Source organism: Bos grunniens, chromosome 7, assembly GCF_055505025.1.
Source record: "Bos grunniens cultivar Pamir isolate PY7600 chromosome 7, Bosgru_T2T1.0, whole genome shotgun sequence".
Taxonomy (NCBI): Eukaryota; Metazoa; Chordata; class Mammalia; order Artiodactyla; family Bovidae; genus Bos; species Bos grunniens.
In genome coordinates, this window is record NC_141171.1 from 41,594,935 (window position 1) to 41,607,918 (window position 12,984).

General features: G+C 36.4%; 1 protein-coding gene across 1 annotated transcript; it reads right to left on the reverse strand.

Annotated features, from left to right (window-relative positions):
- Positions 1 to 10,104: 10,104 nt before the first annotated feature.
- On the reverse strand, positions 10,105 to 11,043 carry LOC147369211 (olfactory receptor 2L2-like). Its single transcript, XM_086413496.1, has one exon. It carries the CDS (start codon positions 11,041 to 11,043, stop codon positions 10,105 to 10,107), a length of 939 nt encoding a protein of 312 aa, XP_086269622.1.
- Positions 11,044 to 12,984: the final 1,941 nt, after the last annotated feature.

The window sequence follows — 12,984 nt, forward strand, 5'->3', positions numbered from 1 at the left end:
ATGCAGAATACATAATGAGAAACATTGGGTTGAATGAAGTGCAAGCTGGAATTAAGATTGCTGGGAGAAATATCAATACCCTCAGATTTGCAGATGACACCACCCTTATGGCAGAAATTGAAGAACTAAAGAGCCTATTGATCAAAGTGAAAGAGGAGAGTGAAAACTTTGGCTTAAAGGTCAACATTTAGAATACTAAGATCATGGCATCCAGTCCCATCATTTCATGGCAAATAGATGGGGAAACAGTGGAAACAGTGGCTGACTTTATTTTTGGGGGCTCCAAAATCACAGCAGATGGTGACTGTGGCCATGAACTTATTCCTTAGAAGGAAAGTTATGACCAACACAGACAGCATATTAAAAAACAGAGATATTACTTTGCCAACAAAGGTATGTCTAATCAAGGGTATAGATTTTCCAGTAGTCACATATGGATGAGAAAGTTGTACTATAAAGAAAGCTGAGCATTGAAGAAATCATGCTTTTGAGCTGTGGTATTTGAGAAGACTCTTGAGAGTCCCTTGGACTGCAAGGAGATCCAGTCCATCCATCCTAAAGGAGATCAGTCTTGAGTGTTCATTGGAAGGACTGATGCTGAGGCTGAAACTCCAATACTTTGGCCACCTGATGTGAAGTTCTGACTCATTGGGCAATACTGGAGGAGAAGGGGATGACAGAGGATGAGATGGTTGGATGGCATCACCAACTCAGTGGACATGACTTTGGTGATGGACAGGGAGGCCTGACATGCTGAAGTCCATGGGATCGCAAAGAATCGGACATGACTGAGCACATGAACTGAACTGAAGTCCATGTAATCAGTTCAGTTCAGTTGAGTTCAGTCGCTCAGTTGTGTCCGACTCTTTGCGACCCCATGAGTTGCAGTACGCCAGGCCTCCCTGTCCATCACCAACTCCCGGAGTTCACTCAGACTCATGTCCAGCGAGTCAGTGATGCCATCCAGCCATCTCATCCTCTGTCGTCCCCTTCTTCTCCTGCCCCCAATCCCTCCCAGCATCAGAGTCTTTTCCAGTGAGTCAACTCTTCTCATGAGGTGGCCAAAGTACTGGAGTTTCAGCTTTAGCATCATTCCTTCCAAAGAAATTCCAGGGCTGATCTCCTTCAGAATGGACTGGTTGGATCTCCTTGCAGTCCAAGGGACTCTCAAGAGTCTTCTCCAACACCACAGTTCAAAAGTATCAATTCTTTGGCACTCAGCTTTCTTCACAGTCAAACTTTCACATCCATACATGACCACTGGAAAAACCATAGCCTTGACTAGACAGATCTTTGTTGCCAAAGTAATGTCTTGCTTTTGAATATGCTATCTAGGTTGGTCATAACTTTCCTTCCAAGGAGTAAGCATCTTTTAAATTCATGGCTGCAGTCACCATCTGCAGTGATTTTGGAGCCCAAAGAAAATAAAGTCTGACACTGTTTCTGCTCTTTCCCAATCAATTTCCCATGAAGTGATGGGACCGGATGCCATGATCTTCTTTTTCTGAATGTTGAGCTTTAAGTCAACTTTTTCACTCTGTACTTTCACTTTCATCAAGAGGCTTTTTAATACCTCTTCACCTTCTGCCATAGGGTGGTGTCATCTGCATATCTGAGGTTATTGATATTTCTCCCGGCAATCTTGATTCCAGCTTGTGTTTCTTCCAGTCCAGCATTTCTCATGATGTACTCTGCATATAAGTTAAATAAGCAGGGTGACAATATACAGCCTTGACGTACTCCTTTTCCTATTTGTAACCAGTCTGTTCTTCCATGCCCAGTTCTAACTGTTGCTTCCTGACCTGCATACAAATTTCTCAAGAGGCAGGTCAGGTGGTCTGGTATTCCCATCTCTTTCAGAATTTTCCACAGTTTATTGTGATCCACACAGTCAAAGGCTTTGGCATAGTCAACAAAGCAGAAATAGATGTTTTTCAGGAACTCTTGCTGTTTTGATGATCCAGCGGATGTTGGCATTTGATCTCTGGTTCCTCTGCCTTTTCTAAAACCAGCTTGAACAACTGCAAGTTCATGGTTCACGTATTGTTGAAGCCTGGCTTGGAGAATTTTGAGCATTACTTTACTAGCATGTGCTGCTGCTGCTGCCAAGTTGCTCCAGTCATGTCCAACTCTGTGCGACCCCACAGACGGCAGCCCACCAGGCTACTCTGTCCCTGGGATTCTCCAGGCAAGAATACTGGAGTGGGTTGCCATTTCCTTCTCCAATGCATGAGAGTGAAAAGTGAAAGTTAAGTTGTTCAGTCGTGCCCAACTCTTAGCGACCCCATGGACTGCAGCCTACCAGGCTCCTCCGTCCATGGGATTTTCCAGGCAAGAGTACTGGAGTGGGGTGCCACTGCCTTCTCTGACTAGCATGTGAGATGAGTCCAATTGTGTGGCAGTTTGAGCATTCTTTGGCATTGCCTTTCTTTGGGATTGGAATGAAAACTGACCTTTTCCATTCCTGTGGTCACTGCTGAGTTTTCCAAATTTGCTGGCGTATTGAGTGCAGCACATTCACAGCATCATCTTTCAGGATTTGAAATAGCTCAACTGGAATTCCATCACCTCCACTAGCTTTGTTCGTCATGATGCTTTCTAAGGCCCACTTGACTTCACATTCCAGGATGTCTGGCTCTAGGTGAGTGATCACACCATCATGATTACCTGGGTCGTGAAGATCTTTTTTGTACAGTTCTTCTGTGTATTCTTGCCACCTCTTCTTAATATCTCTGCTTCTGTTAGGTCCATACCATTTCTGTCCTTTATTGAGCCCATCTTTGCATGAAATATTCCCTTGGTATCTCTAATTTTCTTGAAGAGATCTCTAGTCTTTCCCATTCTGTTGTTTTCCTCTATTTCTTTGCATTGATCACTGAGGAAGGCTTTTTTATCTCTTCTTGCTATTTTTTGGAACTCTGCATTCAGATGCTTATATCTTTCCTTTTCTCCTTTGCTTTTCACTTCTCTTCTTTTCATTGCTATTTGTAAGGCCTCCTCAGACAGCCATTTTGCTTTTTTGCATTTCTTTTTCATGGGGACTGTCTTGATCCCTGTCTCCTGTACAATGTCACGAACCTCCATCCATAGTTCATCAGGCACTCTATCTATCAGATCTAGGCCAGAACAGTAGTTCATAGGCAATATCAGCAGGTGTCTTTATCAATTTTACTACATTTTACTGGCATTTCACAATTTTTTAAGTGACATCAATTGCATTATAATTGTATAATAACAAGTTTTTGGTTTATTAAGTACTTCATGCCTCTAAGTAAAAGTGAAGAAGGATTTGAGTAGACCATATTTTTTTTTCTTAATTTTTACTGATACACATTTTAGTATAAATTATTTTGTCTATTAATCTAACTTCTATCAAGAAAGGTTGTTTTTTTTTTTTTAGTTCCCTGGATAACAGCATACCTGAATTTTTCATTGTTTGGCATGAAGATAAGTAGCTAAATCTGAATAAATTATCTTAAACCTCTTTTGTGATGAATAGAAGCAAAAATAATTAAGATTAGTACATTTTATGATATCAATGCTTTCAATACTTACTGGCTTGCTTAGTTGAAAGTAGTCCAAAGTTCTTCACATAAACAAAGTCATTTTCTGATTAAGCTCCCTTGAAAAATTTCTAAACAAATATATAATTGACATTTTAAGTATCTCTGTTAAAATTCAGAAGTAACAATGATTGGATTCTAGGCCTTCTTTACCTGGAGATTCAATTTAATCTTTTTTTTTTTTTCCAGTTAGAATTTGGAATGTCCATTGAGACTTAGAAAATGTAAGTTAAGTCTCTAAGAGCCCAAGATGGCCATAAGCCAAGGTTGGTGATAGAGTTCTGATAATTTCTACAGAAGTTTTCTATGGCATATTTATGGTCAATTCAGTAGGGAAATAATAGTTGTTGTTTTTTTTTTAATTTAGATTGTTCCAATATTATTATGTCTCTAAACTTTTTGGATCATATAGTTTCTGCATTTTTTGTCTGTAAATACACAATAATGACATGTTTGAATATGTTATTATTTCCCAGTTCTGTTTATATTGGCCAGAATTTAAGAAATCAAATAAAATGAGATTAATTCAATAAAAACATATAAGAACATAATCTTAAAATATTACATTTTTGGTGGTTATCTTTATTTTAGGTTACATAATTTCAATTTACAATAGCCAAGACATGGAAGCAACTTAAATATCAATTGACAGATGCATGGATAAAGAAGATACAGTGAATATTATATGACAATAAAAAATATAAAGCAATGTGATTTACAGCACCATAGATGGACGTAGATTTTATCACCCTAAGTGAAGTAAGTCATTCAGAGAAAGATATCTCTTGTATGTGGAATCTAAAAAAAAAAAAAAAAAAGATACCTATGAGCTTTTTACAAAACAGTAATAAACTCACAGATGTAGAAAACAACTGCATTGTTAGCAAACTGTTAAGGCAGAGTGGAGGGATAAATAAGGAGTTAGGGATTAACATACACACACTACTATATATGAAATATATAGCATTTATTATATGAGCTTCCCTCATAGCTCAGCCAGTAAAGAATCTGTGTGCAATGCAGGAGACCTGGATTCAATTCCTGGGTTGGGAAGAGCTCCAGGAGATGGAAATGGCAACCCAGTCCAGTATTATTGCCTGGAGAATCCCATGGACAGAGGAGCCAGGCAGGCTACAGTCCATGGAGTCACAAAAGTCTGGCACATCTTAGCGACTAAACCAGCACCATATATTAAATATATAGCCAATGAAAATCTACTATATGGCATAAGGAACTATACTCAGTATCTTGTAATAACCTATAGTGTCAAAGAATTTGAAAAAAAATATATACATATGTGTGTGTGTAGATAGGCTTTCCCAGGTGGCACTAGTGGTAAATCATCTGCCTGCCAATGCAGGAGATGTAAAAGACGGGTTCAATCCCTGGGATGGGAAGATCCGCTGGAGGAGGAAATGGCAACCGACTCCAAATTCTTGGCTGGGAAATCCCATGAAGGGAGGAGCCTGGTGGGCTATAGTCCATGGGGTCACAAAGCATCTGGCATGACTGAGTGTCTGCACACATACAGATATATGTGTAATTGAATCGTTTTTCTTTATGCTTGAAACAACATAACATTATAAACCACCTATATCTAAAAAAAAAAAAAAAAGAAAAGACTTATTTCCTTTCTTCTGGAAAAACACATTAAACTATAAAACAATTTTCATGTATTAAAATAAATAATGAAAATTTTGTTACTTAGCTGTAATGGTATTTAAAAAATATTCAACAATGCAGTTTTATTGCAGATTAAAACATAAGAATTATTATAGTTCTTATAGTTTTCAGTGAGTAAATTAATTACACCTTTTACTTGGGAAGAGGTATTATAGATTCAGTGTAAATTTTTAAAATGATTTTTAAAATATTCTATTTTTTAATTACCATGTGTCTCAGTGAAGACTTCTCTAATTCATTATGAATTCTTTGGAATTCATGAATCTGGGCATTCATTTTGCTTCCTAGGTTTGGTACTTTTCTTGTTGCTATTGTCAATATTACTTTTAATAAGCATTTTGCTCCCTTTCTCTTCTCCTTCTGGGATTCCTGTAATGCATATATTGGTGGTATATGTAATCTCTTATGTGCTATAGACTTTTTTCACTACTTTTTATTCTTTGCTGTTCCTCTGACTGTGTAATCTCAAATAAATTATCTTTAATCTCATAAATTACTTCTTTTGTTTGATCAAATCAGTTGTTTAGTCTCTATTAAATTTTTTCAGTTCAGATACTGTATGGTTTTGTTCTAGAATTAGAACTTCTGTTTGCTTCTATTTATGTTTCTAGTTTGTTTGAATTTTACCTTGTTTAAATCTTCAGTTCAGTTCAGTCGCTCAGTCGTGTCCCACTCTTTGTGATCCCATAAACAGCAGCATGCCAGGCCTCCCTGTCTTTCACCAACTCCTGGAGTCCACCCAAACCCATGTTCATTGTGTCGGTGATGCCATCCGACCATCTCATCCTCTGTCGTCCCCTTCTCCTCCTGCCCTCAATCTTTCCCAGCATCAGTCTTTTCAACTGAATCAGCTCTCCACATCAGGTGGCCAAAGTATTGGAGTTTCAGCTTCAACATCAGTCCTTCCAATGAACACCCAGGACTGATGTCCTTTAGGATGGACTGGTTGGATCTCTTTGCAGTCCAAGGGACTCTCAAGAGTCTTCTCCAACACCACAGTTCAAAAGCATCAATTCTTCGGCTCAGCTTTCTTTATAGTGCAACTCTCACATCCATACATGACCACAGGAAAAACTATAGCCTTGACTAAACTATAGACGGACCTTTGTTGGTAAAGTAATGTCTCTGCTTTTTAATATGCTGTCTAGGTTGGTCATAACTTTCTAAGGAGTGAGCATCTTTTAATTTAATGGCTACAATCACCATCTGCAGTGATTTTGGAGCCCAGAAAAATAAAGTCAGCCACTGTTTCCACTATTTCCCCATCTATTTTCCATGAAGTGATGGGACCAGATGCCATGATCTTCGTTTTCTGAATGTTGAGCTTTAAGCCAACTTTTTCACTCTCTTCTTTCACTTTTGTCAAGAGGCTCTTTAGTTCTTCTTCACTTTCTGCCGTAAGGGTGATGTCATCTGCATATCTAAGGTTATTGATATTTCTCCCAGCAATGTTGATTCCAGCTTGTGATTCATCCAGCCCAGTGTTTCTCATAATGTACTCTGCATATAAGTTCAATAAGCAGGGTGACAATATCCAGCCTTGCTGCTGCTGCTGCTAAGTCGCTTCAATCATGTCTTTCTCTGTGCGACCCCAGAGACAGCAGCCCACCAGGCTCCTCCATCCATGGGATTTTCCAAGCAAGGGTACTGGAGTAGGATGCCATCGCCTTCTCCGATACAGCCTTGATCTACTCCTTTTCCTATTTGGAACCAGTCTGTTGTTCCATGTCCAGTTCTAACTGTTGCTTCCTGACCTGTATACAGGTTTGAATCTTACCTTGTTGCAATAATATTTTCCTGATTTTGTTTAGTTGTTTGTGTTCTTTAACTTGCTTAAAGAAAAATATTCTGAATTCTTTGTCAGGCATCCATGAGATCTCCATTTTTTATGGTCTATTGCTTGTGATTTATTTTGTCATTCGGTAGTGTCATTTTTCTCTGAACCTGGTGAAACTTGTAGTCTTGAATTGGTGCTTTTAAACTTTAAGCAGTCACTGTTTCTATTCTATATAAACTGAGTTCAGGGAAAACTTTTCCCCAGTAACCCCAGTCAGGGATTTGGGGTAGGCCATCAGACAGCACCATGCACAAGTTTACTTATAGGATCTAAGGGTTAGTGGGATTATTGTTTGCATCTAAATTAAAATTGGATACTCACTTGACTTTCATTTCCCCATGGATGAGCTCTAAAGGAGAAAAAAGGTTGTCTCTGCCCTATGTGTCATAGTATTCAGAAAGGAATGACTTAGGTAGAGTAAAACTGTCCTTCCTTCCCTCTTCAATGTGTCTTATCCAATTCCTGTGCTCCACCTGAGTACTATAACCTCTCATTTGGAATCCAGAGTTCTTGTAAATGTATGTTTGTGCATGGATGGTTATTTATGGTCATGCTTGTATTCCACCATTTTACGACACGATAATCACATGTGAACAGGTCAAGATAGCTTTGCGCTCACTCAGAGAAGTATTGGCTGAATCTGCCACAGCCCATAAAGCACCAAACCCAGGAAATATCTGTATATCCATATCTATATGTTTATGTTTATATATGATTATGTATATGTGTATATATATTTTTTTATCCTCTTTCTTTTTTCTTCATTATACATTTTCCCCTATTAATTTAAAAAGCTTTTAATTTTTACTGATATGCTATAAATTTAAATGATTTTTGGTTTATTGGTGGAAAATCAAATAATCAAGAAAAAACAAAGACAATTTTGCTTAAGTCAAATTAAGGTATATTAACCTGAGGAATAGAAATTGAGAACCTCTGGAAATATCCCTACTGTTCAAATGTTAGAGAGGTACTTTTGTATATTCTTGAATAAAATAATTTATGTATTATATTGAAAGAATATAAATGAAGTTACTCAGGTGTGTCTGACTCTTTGTAACCCCATGGACTGTAGTAGAAACAAAGCTTTCTAAATGATTTTCTCACCAGGTATCTGGGTATCCTGATAGCATGGATCTCTTGAATATGTAATGGGGAGAGAAAGGAGGTCCATTTGTCTCTTTGCAAATAAACACAGGGATAACAATAAAATTCCAATAAGCATAAACCTTCCACTTGCCAGTTATTAGGACATTTATGTGCCCAACCTAGAGAGAGTGAGTCATTTCCAAAATTGCATGTGAGGACAAAAACTGGGGCTGACAGGTGATTCCTCCCAGAGTGCTTTCACTGGGAGTTTTGTTCACTGAAAGCTATGTTAATTAACATGATATTAAAACATAGGTCCCTTTTTTGCAGGCTTTCCAAAAGGTATCTGTATGAAATTCAATATGGGAGAATTGATGGCACAAATTATTTATATTTTTCTCTTTAAGACATTTGTTAATCAAGTAAAGGGTGGAGTGAGGGTGTTCTAGGCTGTCAAGCTGGTTTCTAAGAATGGAGGGTAGAGTCAGACAAGAGATATTACATTAATATGTTGGAGAATTTGAACAAAGGATATGACCCTTTGTTTCCTTGGCACATCTGAGAGGTAAAGAATATTGCTGCTCTGATAATAGGAGGATAGTGATAACACTTCAACCAGGACTTTCACTTGAGCTGATTGATGTTTATTGAACGTAGTGGTGGGATCTGTTTAGGAAAATGATGAATCCATAATATGAATTGAAATTTGTTATTACAAATTAACTTTCTCCAACCTCTTTCAGTAGAACTATGGGATACAGTGAGTAGAGAATAAAATCTCATCTGAGTTTTATCACCTAGTGTGAGAGTTATACTGACTGCTTATGATGTAAATTGAGTATATGCCTAGTGAGGGGATGGTTGCAAGAAAGTCTTTGATATTTCTGATGTCTAGTAATGAGACAAAGCCTTGACTCACTTATTGTATAACTTTACAATTTCCTTGATCTCTGTTGACATCTCCAGGTCCTTATTGTTGAATCCCAAGTATACCAATATTAAATCAATTCCCTAGGGTGCACCCTAAAAAGAATATGAAATTATTTCCATTCAGCATAGTGTAAGGACTTCAGAATCCCTGGTGAAGTCAACTAAATCTCTGAAATATATTTTCCTTATATTGAAGAAAAGAATATCTGTTACTGGCAATTACAGGCCTAGTATGAAAAGAAAATGAGGTCTTCTGACTTTTAATTTGATCTTATCATTCAGAAAACATATTTTAAGCATATTGAAATATTAATGCAAAATAGTAGAACTCATGATGAATGACAACTTCAGTTAGTTTTCATTTTTATTATTGCATACCAAAAATCACTTAAATTTATAGCATATCAGTAAAAATTAAAAGCTTTTTAAATTAATAGGGGAAAATGCATAATGAAGAAAAAAGAAAGAGGCTGAAAAAAACATATATATATATATACATATACATAATCATATATAAACATAAACATATAGATATGGATATACAGATATTTGCAAAAATGATTTGTCTATACATGAGTGGTTTTCTCCTCTAGATTAATTTTAGTCCTTGCAAATTTAATGATAAAATAAGACTTTAATAATTGTATGCTGATTAATATTTAATTTAATTAATAATCAAAATCTTATTTTATTATTATATTTGCAAGGACTAAAATTAATCCAAAGGAGATTTTAGTTGTTGTATGCCAATTAATGGGGCTTCTATCTGTTGGTAAAGAATCTGCTTGCAATACAGGAGACCTGGGTTCGATTCCTGGGTTGGGAAGATCCCCCTGAAGAAGAAAATGGCAGCCCACTCCAGTATTCTTGCCTGGAGAATCCCAGGGACAGAGGAGCCTGAAAGGCTACTGACCATTGGGTCACAAGAATAGGACATGACTAAACCACCATGCTGATTAATAAATTTGTATTTAACATCGAATTCTCATGGAAAAACTGTCTTTACATTTTCACAGAACAGATTCTCTGAATTGCTCTTCTCAAGGCCCCCATCACCTCCTTGTTTCTCATGCTATAGATAACAGGGTTGAGCGTTGAGGTAAGGATGGTGTAGAAGACAGCAAGAACCTTGTCCTCTGTTGGACTACGCAGAGATTTTGGACGGAGATAAGTGTAAGCAAATGGTGCAGAGTAGAAAGTTACCACAGTGAGATGGGTGCTACATGTTAAATAGGCCTTCTTCTTCCCTTCTGCTGAGTGCATTCGATACACAGCAAGGAGAACACGGCCATAAGAAAATACAATACAAGTGAAAGGCAACAAAAGAAAGATGGTGGTGCTCACAAATACTGTGTACTCACAGACCCAGGTGTCCATGCAGGCCAAAGTCAACATGGCTGGAACATCACAGAAGAAATGATTGATGGCCCTGGATCGGCAATAAGGGATATGGAGGGCATATATGGTGTGGGCACAGGAGTTGATTGAGCCCAGGAGCCAAGATCCTATTATCATAAGCACACATACTCTTCTACTGATTTTGATGGGATAGTGGAGAGGAAAGCAAATGGCCACATAACGATCATAAGCCATAGAAGCCAAGAGCAATCCTTCTGCACCTGCTAAAGTCAAGAAAAAGAAGCTCTGTATCCCACATGCAATGAAGGAGACAGACTTGTTTCCAAATAGAAAATCGTAGGCCATTTTGGGTACAATGTTGGAAATGTAGGTCAGGTCCATGAGGGAGAGCTGACTGAGTAGAAAATACATGGGTTTCTGAAGATGGGTGTCGAGAAAGATGACAAGGATCATGGAGAGGTTACCAAATCGAGCCATTAGAAAAATGAGAACAATGAGAATAAAAAGAAATAGGCCAATTCTTGAAGATGGGAACAATCCCAATAAAGTGAAATAAGTTGATGTTTGATTATAATTTTCCATGTGGCATTAATATAATTTTTCCTAAGGCAGACACAAAAGAAAGAAAGTCAAGTAAGCTATTTTGAAACTGTTGCATGATTAGACTGTGTACAAATTTACAACTCTTAAATGAATAACTGAACCTATTTGGAAAAGCAAAACTTTTTTGTTTTTTTGATCAAGAGACTAGAACTTGAAAATACAAACAGTTTGGCCAATGAGCTTCGCAGGAAATCTTTCAAGTTGTAAAAAATTTATATTTTGACATATTTGGATAAGTATGCTTTACTACCCTACAAAAGCTCAAGTCACATCAAAATTAGATGAGACACTCAAAATATATTCTTAGGAAATCATGTAAATGCATGTTATCTAATTATATTATGATAAATGTTTATCACCATTAAGAAATGATTTATTTGTCATATTCAAACCCTAAGGTTTACCTGTAAATCTGTAGTAGCCTATCACTTATGTTGAGAAGCTAATATTCTTTTTTGAATCTTCTTTGAACAGAAATATTAAATCAAGCTTCCTTGAATTCAGTAACATTATTTGAGTCATCTATTGTGAAATCAAGATGAATATCATCAAGTACCATCTACACAAAATTATGATCTTCCTTCTGAATGAGATTCTGAATGCTGTAATGAAGAACATTTGCTGTATACCTCTATAATCACACTCATTGTAGTTTGATAAATCTGTGCAAAATCTCAAAAATAGCATATATTTTACATCTCTCTGCTTCTTTAGCACTTACATGATAAATAAATTTTGTTGTACACATTTAATTTTAACTTTTATTATTTTTTAAAGCTCCTCCCAATTCTAAGTTAGAGTAAAAAACTTAAGCACTTATAATCTCTCCCTGTTAAAACACAGCTATAATTGGGCTTTCCTGGTGGCTCAGAGGGTAAAGCGTCTGCCTGCAATGCTTAAAAATATATATTATAAACTAAAAGAAAGTGGGTGAACATGGGGCACAATAAGAGATGAAATAGTTTAGGATCCTTTGAAAGAATAAATTGGAAATAAAAATGGTCAGTCTTTTAAATGAAGAAAAGAAAAATGGCATTCAAGGGTTCTTCCTCATGGTGGGAGGAGTGATTCTTAAGACATATTGTAAGGGAACAAGCCATACAGAATTTTTGTTATTTTAGTTATCATAATTGTTCTAGTGCAAAAATTGTTAGAATTTTAAGAAAGTCTGCAACAGGAAAGAATATGGACATGTGCACATACACACACAAACACAAATACTTATTCACATACAGAAAAACTATGCAATGAAATATAATGATTTTAAAATGCAGAAAATGCATTTTTTACAAATAAGAATTATATCTTCAAAGAAGTATAATATATTACTATTCTACATTATAAATATCATTAGATATATAAAATAAAGTGCAAGCTAACAAAGTCTTGCAAATTAAAATAGTAATATTAATTGATAAGGAAGACTAAGTGAAACATTGTCATAAAATGAAAAATATCTAGCAGAATAAAAAAAGGCAAGAAAATCAGAAAATTTGTCTTTAAAGAGTATAAGAGTTAGAGACTATAAGGGAAGAGATACAAACTTATTATCACTCCTAGAAATTCATATAGAACAAAAATGGAAATATCAAAGAAACACATTTTTCAGAATTTATATAAATGAACCACAATATTCAAAAAGCATGAACAGAACATATAAAAATAATCAAACAATACTCTTTGAAAGATATTTTCTTGAAAATTCTAAGTGTCTTGAAAATGTCTAAATGTCTTGAAAAGATTTTTTGAAAATTCTCAATGTTGCCTATAATTGAATGGTCCTAAAAGTGTCTTGACTGAGAAACAGCAATGATGAGGATTATTGTATAAAAATACTAACTAGGGACTTCCCTGGTGGTTCAGCAGCTGAGACTTCATGCTACCAACCCAGGGGTCCCGGATTTGATCTCTAATCAGGGA

Excerpts from the sequence above, each read along its gene's own strand:
- LOC147369211 (XM_086413496.1), bottom strand. The coding sequence starts at position 11,043 with ATGGAAAATTATAATCAAACATCAACTTATTTCACTTTATTGGGATTG.